General features: G+C 38.4%; 1 protein-coding gene across 1 annotated transcript in view; it reads right to left on the reverse strand.

Moving 5' to 3' along the window:
* Nucleotides 1-507: 507 nt before the first annotated feature.
* PNPLA8 (patatin like domain 8, phospholipase A2) overlaps nucleotides 508-21,857 on the reverse strand; it is a 63,583-nt gene continuing 42,233 nt past the window's right edge. Inside the window, exons 9-10 of the mRNA XM_074951898.1 lie at nucleotides 3,239-3,434; nucleotides 508-1,730 (exon numbers count right to left, since the gene is read on the reverse strand). Of these exons, the coding sequence (XP_074807999.1) occupies nucleotides 1,456-1,730; nucleotides 3,239-3,434 (471 nt within the window). The 3' untranslated portion in view covers nucleotides 508-1,455. The remainder of the gene's footprint in view (nucleotides 1,731-3,238; nucleotides 3,435-21,857) is intronic.

The following is a 21,857-nucleotide window of genomic DNA, read 5'->3' on the forward strand; positions in this document are numbered from 1 at the left end:
CCCATTTAGACAGTTGACAAGAAGGTGTGAGGATACTTAACTTAGGGAAATAGATTCAATATGTGTAATGACCCAGCCACCCCCAGTCTCTATTCAAACCCAAGTTAATGGTATCTAGTTTGCATATTAATTCAAGCTCAGCAGTTTCTCATTGGAATCTGTTTTTGAAGCTTTTCTGTTGCAAAATTGCCACCCTTAAATCTTTTACTGAGTGGCCAGAGAGGTTGAAGTGTTCTCCTACCGGTTTTTGAATGTTATGATTCCTGATGTCAGATTTGTGTCCATTTATTCTTTTGCATAGAGACTGTCCGGTTTGGCCACTGTACATGGCAGAGGGGCATTGCTGGCACATGATGGCATATATCACATTGGTAGATGTGCAGGTGAAGGAGCCCCTGATGGTGTGGCTAATGTGATTAGGTCCTACGATGGTGTCACTTGAATAAATATGTGGACAGAGTCTCAAAAGAAAATACACATTTTATTTGAACTTATTTACTCCATGCATCATCTTTATATACTTTTCTTGTACATTGGTTTCTAAAGTTTGGTGCTGTCCAATTCTGAGATTTCAATATGTTAAGAAAGTCACTATTGCAGCATGAGAAGTGGGTTATTTCAAGAGTTTATTTCCTTTATTATGTGACAAGAATATTTGCTGGGATGAGGTTTGAGAGTTATTTTCCAACAACAAATAAATTATTCTGGAATTGAACCTATAAAGTTCATGCACAGCACAGCTTAAAATTACAGAAAAAATACTGATTGATTTTGAGTATTTTATACCTTTTTATAATCAGCAAACATCTTACTGGACAAAATTAATTGTTACACACAAAAAAGTGCATATTAAAAACAAATTTTAACATTATCTTTGAAATGGAAAAGTGCATTTACATAGGCCAAGTTTTAGGTTTTCATAAACTGAAAGGATATTACCTTCGCTGGCAGTAAAACAGCTTGTACTATATATTGCAGGCCTACAATATACTTATTTAGAAATGAGTTTGATTTTTGTTTTTATTTTAAATTCAATAATAGGTAAATAAACAAGGTATTACTGTCAACATGATTATGGTATATATTTACAAAAATGTCTAGCATATTTGCTTTTCATAATTGTCAATCTTAGCTAGCACAAAGTGAGCTAGGTGTAATTAATCTAAAATAGGCCTGCATGAACAGCCAAAAAACACCAGTATTTTACTAAAATTAACTAGTACAACAGTAATGTTCCTAAAGCTCAGAAAAGGAACTCCATGAAACCTTATTCCAAGGATGTGTGTACAAAGCAAGCAGCACTATTCCAGTGCTTGACTGAGAAGTGCTTTCTCCAGCATTCCCTGGATTTTGACAGCTATCCAGAATTATACAGTAACGATGTATGCACGGATCCCTTATAGTATTGGCTGGATTTTCTGGAACAGTATATATAAGTTTTCATTAATTACATATTCACAGTTTGGAAAGAAATGGAAGTCCTTCACACATGTAGGCTTTTAATCTTATCCACTCATTAAATCTCTGCAAAACTGTTTTTTCTTGTGTTAGGATTCTGGCAGCTTTTTTAATTTTTTCTTCATTTCGTTCTAAATACCGTATTCCATCTGTCTGCAACTGGTTGAGTTTTTCCTTACGATTTTCATCCAGAGGTATGTCTTCATTCATTAGAGGATTAAATCTGAAATAGGTGTCTGGAGGTAACAGGCCATCCAGCATAGTATGGACTTCTGGTTTAAAACAAAGATAGTAAAATGTTAAATCATAATGAAGTGTCTGACAAATCAAGAGAGAAGCAGTCCTACAAATTCTGCTTGCTTTTGCAGGCTAATTAACTTCACAGCAACTCCACCCTTACCAATCACCTCCTTCAATATCTCCTCCCTCTCCACATTTCTTAGCCATAGTAGCTCCCATATCACCAAATTGCTTAGTTAAGCTTCTCTTCCTTCCCTACTTCCACACAAGGTGAACAACTCAGCTACCTCTCCACTTCACCATTTTACACTGATGGGAGGCAAAGTAAAAGTAATAAGAGACCAAATCCAGCTTGCCTTACTGAGTAGTCTCACATTGTTGCTCTGTTCATGCATGGAACTAAGCAGCAGGAGAACTATAAAGACATGTGGGTACTTTTTACATCAACATGTATCAGTTCACTCTGAGCCAATAAGTTTCCAATAAGTGTTGATACGGACAAAACATTATTCCAGACATTCACATTTCTGCAGCTTATAAAATGGAGAAAGGTATGACCATCTAATTATGTAATTCTACTGTGCTCCCATGCCTGGGTGAGATTTTGTTCTCAGATGTGTGTGAATGGCTCCCATTGACACCAAAGAAAGACACACTGATTGACAGACTGAACTTGGTCCTTAGAGTGAAGAGGATGTTTTAAAAAATGTCTCAAGTTTCAGAAGACAAATCGACATTCTGAATCAACTGCTTTAATATTTCTCTGTGAAAAGCTGAAACTATATACATAGAAAGTGTCCCCTATTTCCTTTACTCCTGAAATGATTTCCAGGATTATTGTTCTTCTGAAAGCCAAGTTAAAACAAACAAACAAAATAAACAGTGCTTGACTACAGTAATTCTCAGCCAAATTCTTATTCTGATTTCTAAGGTTTGTAACCTTTCTTGATGTAGTTTTGTATTCCTAATACAGCATCAGTATTATGGTTACACTGCTCTGATGTGATGTATTCATCAATTAAAGACAGCTTAGTAATAGCATACTCAAGGTGCGGACTCAGAGATAATTTAAATGCATATTTCACTAGCTCTATAATCATCCAGTACAATAATAACTAAAAATAAAAAGCCAATATCAGAGGTAATAAAGAGAGGGAAAATGATAAATTTAAAATATAGCAAGAAAACTGGAAATATTTACGATGTATGGTGAAAACAGATTACTGAAAAAAAATTATTCTTTAAATCTCCATTTTCCTGCTTTGGTCTAAATTGACTTTTCATCTAAACTGAACCTGAAATCCAACTGCATATGCAGGCAAAGAGATTAACAATCAAATCCCAATTTGAAAAAAGGTCATGAAACGTTCCCTGGACTAAAAGTGGACAAGATACATTTAAATTTTCTTTATTGCACATATTTTCATGGTATTATATGTTTTCTGATGTACTGTATTTCTAATGATAACAAGTGACATCCTGAGAACCATAAATAGTTAAAATCAATTAGAAACAAGATGACAAATCATTAGACACTAACCTTCTGTGTCAGTTGCGCTGCTGATAACATTTGTAAGTTTGGTTTTCAAACTTGTGTACGTGATGCTGTTCTTCCTCTCACTTTCATATCGACCAGTGCCCAACGATATTACACACTGCAGTGGGACATTTGGCCAAAGGCATTTGCACTCATGGACAGCTAAAGCAGTGGGATTATTCAGAAGCAGACCTCCATCCTGCAAATTAATATTATATTAAGTTGCTTGCATTTTCATTATAATTTAACACTGCGCAGCTGAAATATGACAAATTAATGAAACAGAACACACGGTAACTTGGTGAGTATTGTGATTGGTCTCCTTGGTCTCCATGAGGGTCACGTGGCTTGGCTTCCAGGACCTGAATAGGCCAGGTGAGACAGGATTGATTTGTATCTCTGTTAGGACCATGTGGCTGAAACCTTGCTTCTGTGATCAGCCCCTGCGTTTGAAGTCTTTGTGTGGTTAATCCCTCCCTCTTTTTGAGGGGATGGATTCAAGCAGTGAGGCTAAGTACAGAAGTCAGTTGCTAAGCGAACTCCTAAACAACCATACAGGAAGGGCAAATGGCAGTTTTGAAGGGAACGTAAGAGGCTCTCTAGGTACAGTTCTAAATGCAATAATGCGATGGCAAGGAGGAGGTAGTGACCTGCAAGGGCTATGCCGTACTTGCTTTCCTGCCTGAAGCCAAAAGGGACTTCCTCTATGTGAAGAAATTGGAGATACTGTGTAATAATTCACAAATACTGTACATTGATCTATTATCGGGATGTTTACCGTATGAATACGAGAAAAGGAGTACTTGTGGCACCTTAGAGACTAACCAATTTATCTGAGCAGAAGCTTTCGTGAGCTACAGTTTAAAAAAAGGGACTATCATGAGAGAGGGGGCGGGGGAGTTGTTTGGGGAAACCAGAGTGAGAAAGAGCCCCTGCTGTGGTGTCTGAAGAAACTGGGCCTGGTAGGTTACTAGCCCCTTAGGGTAAGACAGACATCTGTAGATGGTTTCAAAATCCCTTTCTCTAAATGCTTTTCCCCTACTGTTAAAATAAGCAATACTTAGGTTTTAATAAGGTCATTTGATCATGACAGATGTTATATATTATTGGTCACAGACTCTCTAGTGGGAGAACTGCAAGTGCTAAATGCAGTCAGACCTGCTGGGTAAACATGGTTTATACACAGGGAACCATAGCCCAGGACACAGTCTAAGAGTGGGAGAATATTGGAATTCCATCCCAGGATAGGTAAAGGCCCGAGCCCTGACACATAAAGGATTATATTCAGAGAAACCAGGAAGGGGACAAAGGTGCAGCTAGCTTTTAAACTGTGACACTCTGTATGAAGTGCAAGTTGGTGGCTGAGCTGGAAGACAAGATTTGTGGTTGGGAAGAACAAATACTGACTCTGCAGAGCATCATTAAAGCTGAAGAGCACTTGGAGAGCCAGATTCAGGAAGCATCACCATCCCAGATTCAAGGAAAGAAAAGGAAGTGCTAACAAAGGAATGAGAGAGAGCAGAAACCAGGGAGAGGGAGAGGCACTCTATGTCAAAAATGGCTGTCTGAGTCACTGACAACTCTGAAACAAAATTATTCTGAATGCTTATGGATCATTGTCCTAATGGATAACACTCAAGATGACTGGGGCCTGCTACAGACCACCAAAAATCACACTAGAGAACAGGACTCCTTAAGCACATATCTTTAACGTGCCCAGTATTCTGTCTTCCAACAGTGGCCAATGCCATGTACTCCAGAGGGAATGAACAGAACAGGTAATCATCAAGTGATCCATTCCCTGTTGCCCATTCCAAACTTCTGGCAAACAGGGGCTAGGGAAACCATCTCTGCCCATCCTGGCAAATAGTCATTGATGGATCTATCCTCCATGAATTTATCTTGTTCTTTTTTGAACTCTGTTATAGTCTTGGCCTTCGCAATATCCTCTGGCAAAGAGTTCCACATGTTGACTATATTGTGTGAAGAAATACTTCCTTTTGTTTGTTTTAAACCTGCTGCCTATTGATTTCATTTGGTGACCCCCTTGTTCTTGTGCTTTGAGAAGGAGTAAATAATACTTCCTTATTTACTTTCTCCACACCAGTCATGATTTTATAGTTCCCAATCATATCCTCCCTGAGGCGTCTCTTTTCCAAGCTGAAAAGTCGAAGTCTTATTAATCTCTCCTCATATAAAAGCCGTTTTATACCCCTAATCATTTTTGTTTCCCTTTTCTGAACCTTTTTCAATTCCAATATATCTTTTTGAGATGGGGCGACCACATCTGCATGCAGTATTCACGATGTGGGCGTACCATGTGAGTTTTTTAAACTGTTACTCTCATCTATGATTTTACCTCTGCATAACATTGTTTGATCTTGCAGCTTTGACAAGTTGTAATGTTGTATAATTGCACAATTTTATTGGTTATACTGTGAAATGTATGATATTTGGTAACATAAAAATTAAGTTGTTTAGCTTTTTGTATTGTTTGTTTCTTTATGAAAATCCGTCATAAAAATATATTTTTCCTATAGGACACCTAGTTATGTCCTGAAACTGAGTACCAGACTTTATTTCCAATTTCTGATTTTTTTAAAAGGTGTAATGAAAAATTTGATAAAACCACAATATCAACTGCCACAAAGTAAATTAGACCTCCTCTCTTTCTCTTCCTCCCTGCATTCTGTGTAATAGCCAAAAGGAATGTGTCTCCCCACATGTAGCATTTAGTTACTCTACATATTGAATTTTTATTATAATCATATCAAGGACATTTGGCTATCACAGAGTTAATTTGCAATCACAGTTCTAATGGAAGTATAAAAATTGATAATGTACAGTACAGGATTTTGTAATGTAATTACCTAGTCAGCAGTAACTGAATTTTAATAGCCATTATACAATTCTGCTTTTCCTTAGCCACTTCCAAACCCCACTGAAGGAAAAGAGTTTTTTCATTTAATTCGATGGCTTTTGGATCAGGTTCTCTGTTCAAAAAAGCATGTAAGCACATGCTTAATCTACCCCTAATCAGGACCGTCACTTAGGGCATGTCTACACAGCCCTGCAGTTCAGACTATGCGGGTGTGAACAGAAGTGCACAAAAAAGTGCTGCACTGCAAGACCCCCATGTGACCACTGCAGGCGTGAACTAAAAGGTTCCTACTTTGCATTAACATAACCTGTTCGAAGATTACATTATTATTTTAAGTATGTACTTAAATTCCATTGATTCTAATTTAACTTAAGTGCCTGTCCTGAGTTGGGATGCTTTCCTATTTCAGCACCCACACCACTTTCTAATAAGTGGACATCAAATAATGTTAAATACCAACAGAGTACTTATTACAGTTACAGGAAAATCAGAACAATTCACCGTGATCATTATTATGATGAACACCAAAGGATGTAATAAAGATTTACCACATATTATGCATTGCTGCTGTGGCTTCCAATATTATTCTGTTCAAGTCTCTAACCCTTAACCACTGCATTTTAAATAGGGATCATGATAGGTCTTCCAATTTTGTTTGTTAAAGAAAAGATGAATGTTAAAAGCTGTGTAGCTTTGGAAGAAGTGTAAGTGAAAGGGAGAAAGTTTGAAGGAGAACAAAGTGATATGGGAAGTAAAAGAGAAAGGGGAGCTGTATGGAGAACTGCAGAAGCAAAAGGGGCATTTTCCTTTTTATTTAAATAACAGAAATATCAAATTATGCAAAATCAAAGCTGGAAAAATGAATTACAAGACTATTAAACATATAATGTCACTACAGTCTATTGATACAGCTTGTAGTTCTAGTTACAAAGCTATGAATATGTATTATGGCACTATAACTACTAGATGCATTTACAGACTGTAGTGATCTATAATTTATTATAAATAGAGAAAAATATGATGGCTGATGTCTTATGACCATTATATTTTATGCATTCAGAGAAGAGGATTAACTCACTTGGGAACTACCAAAGTCCTGTCTGTAAAAATACTATAATAAAATATATGTACTGCACAAAATGTCTGAAGCCATTCTAGTCCTCAAAAAGCAGACAAGCTATAGACACCTTTCACTTTCAGGTGCCCCAAAGGGTTGTTCTTCAAGTGCTAATATGACTACACATATAACCAATGCAAATTTTGCTGCAACCACAGTGGTGTTTTTCTTAACAGGATTGTGTGTGTTAATATGTATATTTCAGTGAAGTAATTAAATTTTATGTTAAAAACATTTAAGTAACAATCCAAAAATGCAAGGCCTTTTCCAGATAGCAGTCACATAAAAGCCTTGCTACAATTTCAAATGTTTCAGTATTTTAAAAAAAAAGGGAACTACATATTTTCTGGAACCAAAATGTGTTCTACTAACTGTAAAATGACCTTTAAAAGTTTACTAAGACTAGTGAGTCACTATGCACTGGGAAAACTACTTCACTGGAGCTGATGTCACATTATCCTTTACTAAGCAATTAGCCCTTACAATAACCTTGACACATACTCAAACAGATTTTTCATCTTTCAATCCAACCAAAAGAATTGGATATAAAATCCAAAATGCTGAAAAGGACTTCCTACATGGGGAAAACATCACAAAAATAAAAATACCGTGAAAGTCTGAAGTAGCTCAGTGGTTTGTGCACTGGCCTGCTAAACCCAGGGTTGTGAGCTCAATCCTTGAGAGGGGTCATTTAGGGATCTGGGGCAAAAATTGGGGATTGGTCCTGCTTTGAGCAGGGGGTTGGACTAGATGACCTCCTGAGGTCCCTTCCAACCCTGATATTCTATGATCAATTTAAGACAGAAAACATAATCAAGTTCAACAAGCAGCAGTTGAATCTGAATTCCTTAGAAATGTACCGTTTAAAATTTCACCTTCAGGCTTCTTTTGGGTGGGGGTATGGTTTTCAATATTTCTGCATTTATGATATATTTAAAAATTCCAAACAACATCATTTTCACTGGCTATGTAAAACTGAGTTACCTCTGGAGAAAACAGACCAATTTGCCACTAATTTTGATACTTATTTTTTAACCAAACAGTTCTTTTCTTATTGCAAGTACATATCAGTTATTGTACATTTATTTTGCCCTTGAAGCTTAGAGAGATGTTATAGTTGATAGACAGACACTCATCTTGGAATAACACCTTTTACTCTGGTGTGAATGTTGGAATTATATCACTGCTAAGATGCACACCAATGGTTTAAAACCCCAGTAACTCTCCTGTTGGAGGGTAGATTATTTTAATAAAAGTGGACCTCCTAGTTCTGAAAGCTGAATTTTGATACGAGGCAAGTAGTCTTTTTTTCTTGTGATTGTGGCTCTATTTGTGTCTGGCCCAATTAACCATTACTCAAAGTAAGTTAATAGCTCAGTCAAATTGTGACCTGTTTAAGGGCCTGATTCTGCTTCCACTAACATGAACCAGCCTATATCGGGGCAGGACCAGATACTCTGGCTTTGTCTACACTACAGACCTTACAGCGGCACAGCTGTACCACTGCAACTGCTCTGCTGTAACGTCTCCTGTGTAGCCGCTCCATGCCAGCAGGAGAGAGCTCTCCCGCTGGAATAATTAAACCACCCCTAATGAGTGGCGGTAGCTATGTCAGCAGGACAGCGTCTCCATACCGGCGCTTTTGTCGGTCGTGTGTGGTTTTTTTCACATCCCTGGCCAACAAAAGTTTTACCGACAAAAGTGCTAGTGTAGACAAAGCCCCAGTCACCAGATGAATAGAGTGAAAACAGATACCAGAGGAGGGTTGCTTACAATCTCTTCTTACTGCAGAGATGCAGTCCAGTAATGCATGTGTGTCAACATTACACCGCTATTATCCCACAATCTTTCTCCAATGTGCTGCTATGATGAGCTATGGGACCTTATCCCGAACTCAGGAACGTGCTCAAGTGCTTTCCTAAAGCCACTCACAATTGGATTTCACTTCCCCCTTGTTCAAAACAGCCCAAATCTGCTTTCCTTCTGGGCATGGTGAAAGCCCATCATTCTGAGTAGGCATTGCGCAAGACTAAGGAAATGCAGCTTTTTTTTTGGAATCTGAGGAGAAATTTTATCTCTGCATATTAGTGGTTGTATGTATGAGGTTTAGCTGGTGTTTGAGTTGATTTTCGTAGATAAGGACTGCACTTTTAATGGATGACAGAGCTGTCTAGGGCCTGGGATTGGTTTTATTATTGTAGTTTAAATCCTAACAAAATCATATCCAAAAACATTTAAATAATGTAAATATAGATTAAAGTTACAGTACAATATAAGATAAAAACGTATCAGCTCTTAACACTGGTCCATCAAATCACAAGAATAACCAAAGATGCATTCATACTCTAGCCTAGTTTGGAATAATAAATAATTTAGAGTGGATTCACATTCAACAGAATTTTTTTTTTTTTTTAAACTACAGCTGCAATGGATAAATAAGTGTTGTGAAAACAGGATTATTGGCTTGATGAGGTTTTTTTTTTTTTTTTATTAAGCTTTCATTTGGATCTACAAAAGCTCTTTGAACTGTTGCTGGACTGGTTAGTACATTTTGCTCAAATGCAGCTGAAACGAACAGTCTTGTTTTGGTACACCGTATCCTCACTTATTGTTAATCTGTGTTCTATACAAAAAAAATCCCAACCCAAAAATCAAAGTATAGTGTTGTCCATGAAGAAGCTAATTATTCATAGGACCTTAATCTAAAACGTCCATATTTGTATTTTGCCTGCTTATTTTCTTAATCTTAGAATAGATGAATCTATAACTGAATCACATCTAATCATTCTAGTGAATTTCATTTAAGTTTCATCACAGTTCTGATTTTCACACACACACCCATCCCCCATGTGCTGTAGAGAAGAATATGTGACTTGTCACCAAAAACTGAATGGAATTATAACCATCTGTAAAGTAGGCAAATCCATTAAAGCAATAATGCTGAAGTGCACTGCATACTGGGATATTACTAAGTCTGGCCATGTTGCCATGACCAAGGCCAAAGGAGTGTGCAGTGTACACAACCACTGGAATGTTCCCAGCACAGCATACACCTGAAGTATCTCACAGGGATAATAGACCTGTGCAAAGAGTTTTAAAAGTGTGTGTGTGTGTGTGTGTGTGTGTGTACAAACACACCCCTTCCCTCCCCACCCACTGTCCCGCCCCTAAAAACTTATATTACAAAGCTCCTGCAATGAGAACACACAGAGTAAAGATTTTATAGAATACTGATTTAAAGGGGAAGCCAATTTCAGCTGCATACAAATGAAGTTAGAAATTGTTCACTGCTTCCAATTCATATTTTTAAAGTTGAAGGCATGAGTGGGATATGGACTGAGGTTCAAGAGAAGTGCTTCCCAAATATGGGTCCCTGCAGCTCTAAAGGGAGTTTTACAATGAAAGATTCTCTCCAAAATTTAGCTCAGTACATGGTTCTCTTCCATTTCCCAAAAGAAGTGTTAAAATTAGAGCAGAAAGAAAGATTCCAAATTACCTCATATATTTGAGATATTAAAGATGAAATCATTGAAGTCAATAGGAGTTTTCCCTTGACTTCAATGAGGCCAGGATTTCAACATAAATTTTAAAATCTCTCCTATAGTGAAGAAAGGTAGGGCATGAAACAGGCGCTGACATCAAAAGCAGGATGTAATGCCACCTTATCTGAAAATGCATACTTTTAAAATACTAGTGATTATATAACAGGGTAAGATTTAAAACAGCCTAAATTATTGTATATTAAAAATAATGGGAGTTACAATACTTGAAGAGGAAAAAATTGACAGGGAAGTTCTATAAACAATCTTTTCTTTTATTTGTGTCTAATCAAAGTAATTGGCAAGGTAATCATGACTATCAACAAGGTCGCGCATCCTATGTGGCACATGAGACTTATTCCTACTAGCTGTTTATTTTAATATGAATTCAATTATTTTATGTTGCCCCTGATTTTAAATTCTGTGAATTTGTACCGACAATTAATAAATGAGCTACAGAAGTGGGGGGGGGGGGGGGGCGGAGAAACTGGAAGTTAATCGCTGAATACAGACAGTTGAGGGTGAGTCATGGGAAGTTTTGGAGATCTTTAAGCAAGTATGGATGTTGGTAGTGGGGAGAGCAATGTATCTCCTCTTTCCCTTCTCCTTTTTGTTTTTGGAAAGGGTAGGGGACAATTTCCTGGTGCAAGTGCTGGAGGAACCAACTAGGGGCAGAGCTCTTCTTGACCTGCTGCTCACAAACCAGGAAGAATTAGTAGGGGAAGCTAAAGTGGATGGGAACCTGGGCGGCAGTGACCATGAGATGGTCGAGTTCAGGATCCTGACACAGGGAAGAAAGGAGAGCAGCAGAATATGGACGCTGGACTTCAGAAAAGCACACTTTGACTCCCTCAGGGAACTAATGGGCAGGATCCCCTGGGAGAACAACATGAGGGAGAAAGGAGTCCAGGAGAGCTGGCTGTATTTTAAAGAATCCTTATTGTGGTTACAGGGACAAACCATCCCGATGTGTAGAAAGAATAGTAAATATGGCAGGCGAACAGCTTGGCTTATCAGTGAAATCCTTGCTGATCTTAAACACAAAAAAGAAGCTTACAAGAAAGGGAAGATTGGACAAATGACCAGGGAAGAGTATAAAAATATTGCTCGGGGATGCAGGTGTGAAATCAGGAAGGCCAAATCACACCTGGAGCTGCAGCTAGCAAGAGATGTTAAGAGTAACAAGAAGGGTTTCTTCAGGTATGTTAGCAACAAGAAGAAAGTCAAGGAAAGTGTAGGCCCTCTACTGAATGAGGGAGGCAACCTAGCGACAGAGGATGTGGAAAAAGCTAATGTACTCAGTGCTTTTTTTGCCTCTGTCTTCACGAACAAGGTCAGCTCCCAGACTACTGCACTGGGCAGCACAGCATGGGGAGGAGGTGACCGGCCCTCTGTGGAGAAAGAAGTGGTTCGGGACTATTTAGAAAAGTTGGACGAGCACAAGTCCATGGGGCTGGATGCGCTGCATCCGAGAGTGCTAAAGGAGTTGGCGGATGTGATTGAAGAGCCATTGGCCATTATCTTTGAAAACTCATGGCCATTATCTTTGAAAACTCATGGCGATCCGGGGAAGTCCCGGACGACTGGAAAAAGGCTAATGTAGTGCCAATCTTTAAAAAAGGGAAGAAGGAGGATCCTGGGAACTACAGGCCAGTCAGCCTCACCTCAGTCCCTGGAAAAATCATGGAGCAGGTCCTCAAGGAATCAATTCTGAAGCACTTACAGGAGAGGAAAGTGATCAGGAACAGTCAGCGTGGATTCACCAAGCCTGACTAATCTAATTGCCTTCTGTGATGAGATAACTGGCTCTGTGGATGAGGGGAAAGCGGTGGACATGTTGTTCCTTGACTTTAGCAAAGCTTTTGACACGGTCTCCCACAGTATTCTTGCCAGCAAGTTAATGAAGTATGGGCTGGATGAATGGACTATAAGGTGGATAGAAAGTTGGCTAGATTGTCAGGCTCAACGGGTAGCGATCAATGGCTCCATGTCTAGTTGGCAGCCGGTAAGTGCCCCAAGGGTCGGTCCTCGGGCCGGTTTTGTTCAATATCTTCATAAATGATCTGGAGGATAGTGTGGATTGCACCCTCAGCAAGTTTGCAGACGACACTAAACTGGGAGGAGAGGTAGATACGCTGGAGGGTAGGGATAGGATACAGAGGGCCCTAGACAAATTAGAGGATTGGGCCAAAAGAAATCTGATGAGGTTCAACAAGGACAAGTGCAGAGTTCTGCACTTAGGACGGAAGAATCCCATGCACCGCTACAGATTAGGGACCAAATGGCTAGGCAGCAGTTCTGCAGAAAAGGACCTAGGGGTTACAGTGGATGAGAAGCTGGATATGAGTCAACAGTGTGCTGTTGTTGCCAAGAAGGCCAATGGCATTTTGGGATGTATACGTAGGGGCACTGCCAGCAGATCGAGGGACATGATCGTTCTCCTCTATTCGACATTGGTGAGGCCTCATCTGGAGTACTGTGTCCAGTTTTGGACCCCACACTACAAGAAGGATGTGGAAAAATTGGAAAACGTCCAGCGGAGGGCAACAAAAATGATTAGAGGACTGGAACACATGACTTATGAGGAGAGGCTGAGGGAACTGGGATTGTTTAGTCTGCAGAAGAGAAGAATGAGGGGGGATTTGATAGCTGCTTTCAACTACCTGAAAGGGGGTTCCAAAGAGGATGGATCTAGACTGTTCTCAGTGGTAGCTGATGACAGAACAAGGAGTAATGGTCTCAAGTTGCAATGGGGGAGGTTTAGGTTGGATATTAGGAAAAACTTTTTCACTAGGAGGGTGGTGAAACACTGGAATGCGTTACCTAGGGAGGTGGTGGAATCTCCTTCCTTTGAGATTTTTAAGGTCAGGCTTGACAAAGCCCTGGCTGGGATGATTTAGTTGGGGATTGGTCCTGCTTTGAGCAGGGGGTTGGACTAGATGACCTTGTGAGGTCCCTTCCAACCCTGATATTCTATGATTCTATGATTTTTGGGCCAGGGCAGAGGAAACAAATGGGGGGCGGGGGAGGAGGTTTGGTTTATTTTCCCCCCCTTGAACTAGTTACCTGACTGCATCCTGTTCCCAATCTGCTACTAATTTAAACAAAGACAAAAACATAACAGATTGCTGTTTCTGTTAAAATGAACACTGGTGAAACAGTAAATGTTGACAGTTAATGTCATCATTTGGCTTCAGAGTTAACATCCTACTGACATTAGTGAGGTACGTTCAGACTTACCATAGCTATTGTTTTAGGCCTACTGCAGACTCAGGAAGACATTACCATATCCATTTACATTTGTTTCAAATTGTGAGACTTTTCTTTGTAACCATTAAGGTTATATACTTTAAAAAAATGAAATCCTAGATTGTGGAGTACTGTTGTGTAGCACTTAAATAATTATCTGCTATGATCTTCAGCCAGGTATATGCATTGTATACAGGGCACTAGCTATAGACAATGCCGTTACAATGAAGGATTTCCAAATGTCATTGTATAATAAACATTTATATCAAATGAAATGATCTTTCAGATTCTAAATACTTGTTTCCTCACTTCATATTGGTGAAGACTGGAAACTGTAAAACGTTTTTATTGAAACAAAACATTTTTAAATAGTCAATACATAAGTCCTGAATGATTGACTTAAATATTGCATAAAGTGGATCACTTCATGGGATCATGACGGGCTTTTCATGTTTGTCTGAGACTCTACAAGACACTGCAAAAATAATTCCTTATTCAATTGTATTTATAAAAGACACTGAGATTATCACAATCTTCTTTACAACATATGAATCCTTGGTTGGTGTTTGAGAGTATCTATTTTTATTGTCAATTTGAGTTGGGTTTGTGCTAATATTCATTTAGTTTCTTTCTTCCATTTGCTGTGCATGTTCCATATTTGTTACTATTTTAAATGCTTTTTTCCATAGTTGTAAGCATTCTTAGCTTCTAAAAGTCAGGCATTACTATAATAGACACAAGCCAAAATATAGGCTAATCATTCAGTTTAGCTCACGTCCTTTCAGTGCTATGGAATATCTGATAGACTAAAATTAAAGAAAATGCAGAAGTACTAAAACAATGTCAGGTAAAAATGCCAAAGTTCTACATTGGCAAGGAGTTGACGAGTAAATAGATAAACTTGACCAATCCCTGGGTGCAGGGATTATATTTGTGGGCCAAAATCTGAAGGTTTGCTCTTGACTTCCTGCCTTTATTTTAAAAAGCAATTATGTCAAGTTTGTTGGTTTGATTTAAAGACCCAGTTTCCACTGTATCTGCCTTTTTGAAGCCTTTATCAATCACCTTTCTGAAGCGTTTCATCTATTTGAATATTGGAGGTGTAATTGTTATCACCATTCCCAGCATGCTTCTGCAGCAAAGAAGAACAATGACAGGCCAAGGGTAGTATATCTGTATGTGAAGAGACTTACCCAAGCTATTGATGTTTGACTCTTGCTTGAAGAGATGGACCAATACAAGTTCATGATTGTGTGAAATCAAGTAATGGAATGAGGCTATGAAACACCTTGGTGGGTACAATAAATTATACAGTGGAGTGGCCATCACTGAAAAGAATGTGGGAACTATAGTGTACAAGAGCCTACCAGTTGTGGTGACAAGTTGCATTTTCTAACCTACAGATTAATAATGATGAGGTTTTGGAGAACTAGCTTGTTTTTCACCTACATGTATAATCAGTTGCACTTAAACCATGATGAACTTTTGAATGCTCCTAGGTGTAACAATTAGTGAATGCAAGGCATCAACAAGAACTATAGAATGTATCACAACAAGCATGTAGCCTTTAACATGCATTCTGACATCTCTACCTTTAAGGTCAAATATTCATTCCTCTATGTTTTCAAAATAGTGATTTACACTTATAATACACATTTCATGGACCCACTGTGCATATATGCATTCTACTGTCTCAAAGCCTCCCCCAACTTTCAGCTTATCCTAAGGAAAGATCAAGAAACAATCCAAACCAACCTATTCTTGCTTTACCAGATTGAAAATGTTTTCATCAAGATTAAATTATATCCCAAACAAAATGACCAATTTAAGGTGCAACTCTCCAAGCTCATGAGCACCTCGTGTGGGGAACTGAGCCTTCTCAACTCCTGGAGAAGAGAGGTAAGAAGAGAATCAACTCCTCTCAGAAAGTACAGAACACATTCCAGTATAAAGCCTCATTTATTTATTTATAAGGAATACTGTGTACATCATGGAAGCATATATAATCAGTTAGTTTAGATTTAAAGTGAACACTTGTTTAAAAAATGTATTTTTAGAAGCTGAACTTTAGTGTCAGCCTAAATCACATGTCATAATATAAATGGAATGGTCATGACCCATAGGGATTGGTACGCTGGAATCCATGATGAATCCAGATGTTCTTGTCAACTGCTAGAAATGGCCCACCTTGATTATCACTACAAAAAGCTCCCCCTCCACTCCCCCCCCCCGCTCTCCTGCTGATAATAGCTCACCTTAAGTGATCACTCTCTTTACAGTGTGTATGGTAACACCCATTGTTTCATGTTCTCTGTGTATATAAATCTCCCCGCTGTATTTTCCACCGAATGCATCCGATGAAGTGAGCTGTAGCTCACAAAAGCTTATGCTCAAATAAATTTGTTAGTCTCTAAGGTGCCACAAGTACTCCTTTTCTTTTTATGATGAAAAGGGTGACTACAATGTATTGCCACTCTTCAAATAACTATTCGGTTAACAAGCATCCATATAAAGTTTGTGCAAATGTCCAGGGTTCTATTAGACTACTGGGCAAGTGGCCAGAGTTGACAAGTGGTTCATTCCCTTTATTCTCTCTGGTTCTTATGTTGTCTTGACCTACATTTTGACATCTCTTCCCTTTGTTTACATTCACAACAGCTGCAAGTCCCCCTCTTCACTTAACCAAACAGAGTCATCCCTGCCCTTTGGTGTTTCTCCATTCTTACAATGCTCTATCCTGTCATGCTGCTGCAGTCAGTGAGATAGCAAATAAGTCACACTTCCTAACATTATGATTTTTGCAACACCTCTCCAGATGTAAGTCCGCTTTGCTGCCAGAACACTGAACATAAAGTCATACAGCAAGGAAAGAGGATGTAAATGAGTGCTGAAAAAGATTTTCCAACAGGTGTTCAGTTAACATCCCTTGCTCAACAGCAAATCAACTAGTGTCATACTGGACAATATAAAATTTTTCACACAGTGACAAATTTTACCAAAGCCTTTTATAAAAGTAATTCAGTACTATCTTTTAATTTTTATGCAATTTAATAATATATTCATAGATCTAGTGTTATTTAGTGTGATATGGAAATTCAACAACAAACATTATAATATAATTTTTTCCTTGAAGTTTTGAATGTCTGCTCTTGGTTAGAACAGTAATTTCAAGGCTAGGGGAAAGATAAGAATTTTACTTCTAAAGCACTAGAACTCACAGTTACAACTTGATACTGCCAAAGGAACTGATATGTGCCAGTTATAATGCAAAAGCAAATACGATGCAATAAATAGGGTGTGGGAAATCAAATGGATGAGATTCTAAATGCAGCCATTTGCAGTTTTGCCCTATTTATTCTTTTGGAAGGAGATGGTCAAGTTTTTAAAAGCTGGTTATAACACTCCCCCAAATTTACAGTATACACATAAATGTACAAGCTTTTACATAAAGTGAGAGAGAAAATACACACAATTCAACATACATGGATCCTGAAAGATACTGAGTCTCACTGAAGTCCAACACACAAGGGGTAATTGTAGGCATTTCTGGTTGATTTGTACATGTCAAATTAACATATTTGAAATTGATGGGGTTTGCATGCACTCTGTCTTCCTCAGGACCAGGCCTTTGGAGCAGTGGTTCTCAAATTTCTTAAGCCCATTTCGCCCCCTTCCCAAAAATTCACACCTTCTCTCCACATTACAAAACAGATTAACAGTTGTGGAACATTCCTCTCTTTAGTTTTATTGATGGAGATTTGAGGGAGCTCAAGCTCTTGCAGAGCTTTTAAAAAAAAAAAAAAAAGACAAAAAACCCCAACAGATTTTTGTAACTGCAAAGTAGCCTAGAAAATGATTTCTTGTGACCAGCCTGCAAGATACTGACTAATTTGCAGCAGTAAGAAAAGGTAATTTTTGTGAAGTTAAAAACCAAACAAAACCAAAATAATGAAAACCAACATTTGCCCCGCACTCCAACCCCCGTCCTCCAGAAAACTGAAACCAGCCAACTACTATTGGTTTCAAAGGTAAAGAATTAAAATTATGATATGGAAGTCAACTGTGGCAGGGATGTATAAGTATTATAAAGGAGGCAGACACAGACTTCTAAAGTCATAGGGAAATCTCACACATGCTAGAAACCATAAGCAGTGGAACAGGGATGGGGTGGGAAGAAGGCTAGTGTCCCCACAATGGAAATACTGGAGGGCAGCAGCTGATACATGTCCCCTCCCCCCCAGTGTTTTCCACCACCACAATATCTCACAGAGGAGAGACTGGAGCAGCCACCACAGTGCATGAGGATTGGGCTGGCTACTAGGAACAGATCTCCGCTCTCTGCCTTCTAGCCACCACTAGTCCCAGCAGAGGCACCAAGACCAGGGGAGGGGCAGAAGCACATGTGCAAGCTGTTGGGGTGGGGGACAGGCCACCCAGGCAGTGGAGCATCAGAGCACAGGGTGCCAGCCACCACAGGGCACCAGCTGCCAAGGAATTGCCATAGGAATGGCAATAGGAATTGCTGGGATGCCCTTTCCAGGGTGGAGATGGCTGCTCTCCCTGCTCACGTCCCCATAGATCCCCTTGCTCCCCCTCATATCCTTCCACCCCCCCCCATTCACAGCAATCTTATGCCCCCCACTAGAAACACAGGGGCACAGAGGAAGTACTGTTGACCTCACGGGAGGTCTTCTGTTCCCTTGATGGTCACAGACTGCACTTGAATAATCCTGGTTTTAGAGTATATAAATAATCGGTAAGGATCAAATCAAAATACATTACATTATTCTATATTGTACTAATAGAAGCTTAATTACAGTTTAATTGTGTCATACTTTACTGTTGACAGCCAGCTGTTTGTATGTTCATAGCCAGTCATTATATTTCCTAAAGTTGTTGAACTCAGATTGTGCCTTGAAATTTTCTATGGCATCCTGTATACTGCACAGATTCACTATAATGCTGTTAAGCTCTGTGAAAAAATTTACCATTATATATGACTTGGTACAGCCAAGTCTGATATTTGGGAGCGGAGTCTGTTGGCTCCATAGTAACCATTTCACTTCACTGCTTCTGCAGACATGCTTTGAATTTCTAGTTCACTTTTACAGACTTGCTCTGTTGTTTACCTTCATTGTATTTATGAAAAAGTGGAGACAGAACTAATACAAGACTATTGCAGGCAAACCCAAGATTTTGAAAGGATTTCTCAAAAGTATTTTTCAAGTCTAAACGTAAAAATCAACATAATTAACAGAGATTAAAGTTAAGACTTGTTCTTGGGTTGAGGCATATGAAACGCTTCTACATTGTTAAAATGGACTACTTTCTAAAAAAATTAAATAGATTAAAGACTTTATCCTAGTTTCCAATAAGTGAGTGTGCACTGCCAAGTATACTGTAAATTCAGTTAATGCGCTTGCATAAGTGGCAGTGGATGTCCTCAGACCAGAAGGCAGGACGAAGCCTAGAAGCCAAATTTATGCAGCATCTTTTACTATGTGCAATATTTCTGATTTGGGCAGACACACAGAGAAAGTGAGAGACTGACTCTACAGCCCAGTGATTATGACATTCACCTCGCAGGTGGGAGAGGCAGATTCACACCCCTGCTCCAAGAAATATTATTTTTACAAATTGGAACAGCTCCAACAGAAGAGACAGAGAGAGACAGACCCAACCCCTGAACTCCAAATAGCCTGGTGGTTAGGACACACTCCCCTCCCTCAGCTATCTTTTGTGCAGATTAGGCATAATCTGAACATGCTTAATGGATTGGGTTCCGCAGGTGACACAGATAGGGAAAATGTCCAGTTTGAGAATGCTTTTAGAGCTGAAGTGTGAACTAGTGTGCTGAATATCTCAGTGGTATTGGGATTTAGGCATTTTTGATATGCCCATCAGGGGAAATTTAGCTGCCTACAGGGTTAAGCAGCAGCTGGGTATGGTTTTGTGAATGCCAGTGGTGCCTAAATATTGGATTTAGTTACCTAGAGAGCCAGTTAGGTGCTTAAATCTCTTTGTCAATCTAGCCCTTATATTTGTTCAGGCAATTATTACTGGTCTGCTAAATCCTAGTTTTTTCAAAGATATGCTCGAATTCAAGATTTTCCTTTTACATATAAAAGGAGTCTAACAAACCAAATCCAATAGTACCATAAACTAACCCCTGAATTATCCCCAATAGGAACATACTTCTGATGTAAGTGCATAAAACAATCCAATTGTCATCAGGCTGATTATTCTTACCTATTCATTCTGAATGTGTGTGAAGAACTTCTAATTTGTGGTGATGTATAATTTTAGGTGAACTATGCTCTATAAGAATAAAAATCAGTTTTAAAAATGTTTTTTTTTAATAAAAAAAATAGCAAAACTTAACCACTTTGGAAGTGCTACCGAATATGAGCTCCCCAACAGGCACCTGAAATCCTTAGGGACTGTCAGTCTGCTCTGTAAGCTATTTTCAAAAGTAGGGAAAATGGAAATTACACACACTAAATAATGGAGAGCTAGAATTGCCTGACTTTTGCTTTGATGGTGGTTGGCAGCCAAGGGTGGTGATATTTTTATCTTAAAATCAGAAACCCCACATACATATTTTCATAAGGCTCTGGAACTAACTACTTACAGTTTCATTTTAATGTTAGGACTGTTCCATTTTAAAAGTTACATTTGGAAAGGGGAAGGGGGAAAAGTAGTTTTTAATCTTAATAAAATTTATGTTTTACAGAAAATTGATCTTGTGGCTTAAAGGTAACCCTTATCATATAAATAAAGTATTTCATTCACAGTTTATTTGAAAAGAATACACACTTTTGCTACACAATAGAGATGCCCTGAGGTCACCAGATTCATTTATAATGTATGCTGTGTGTTGCTGTATTCTAAAATGGGGAATTAATTGATGATGTATAACAAATACTTTCCTTCCATAAACCAAATGCATCCATCATTTTAAGAATCAAGCTATTCTTTTCCCATCCAGAAAGACAGAGACCCTCCTTCAAATTGCTCTCAAATGTAGCCATGTAAATTGATAAGTAAAAGACCCATCATTATATTAACCAAACTATGATTTTCGTTCAATTATTTTAAAAAGTTTAATACCAGAAAAAAATATGCTAAATCAAGCTTTGAGAAGTGATTGCTGTAATCTGGCTGCTTAATGGAACACATTAATGCCACTAGAACTGGCTAACGGAACTATTTTAAAAAAATTATTTGCATTACAAATTAAATAAAATGTAAATAGGAAAAATTTTCCCTCTCCATGTATTTATCTTGTTGCAAAAATAATTCTGGTATAAAAGCCTCCTTTGCTATCTAGTCTGACTTTTAATCATCATACAAAATGGATGTAAATGGCACACAAGCTGCACTATGAACAAAGACAGGATTACTTTATGCTGTATGAGATAACGTCTCCTCTCAATTTTACCTTCGACTGAGAAGAAAACTATGCAGACAGTAACAATGTATAGAAAAGGAAACTAAGTTTCACAGTATAGCATTAACAGAATTTCTGAAACTCTTGAAATTTCACATACATACTGTATATTTAAGGAAAGTATGATTAATCAGTATTGCACTAAAAAATACACAAATAAGAGGTCTTATAAACATGAATTAACACTATATACTAAAGTTTGAAAGTCCTTTCCAACCCACCCAAACATACTTGTGAAGTAAAATACATGTACACACTTATACATAGGATAATTGTTATATTTACATTTTAAATGTAAATAATTCTATTCAGATAAAAATTGGTTCCCTTACTAAAATGATATACTGTCCCATATAATAAATCCTGTCTTGAAAACCATTCAGCTG

This window comes from Natator depressus, chromosome 1 (assembly GCF_965152275.1).
Source record: "Natator depressus isolate rNatDep1 chromosome 1, rNatDep2.hap1, whole genome shotgun sequence".
Taxonomy (NCBI): Eukaryota; Metazoa; Chordata; order Testudines; family Cheloniidae; genus Natator; species Natator depressus.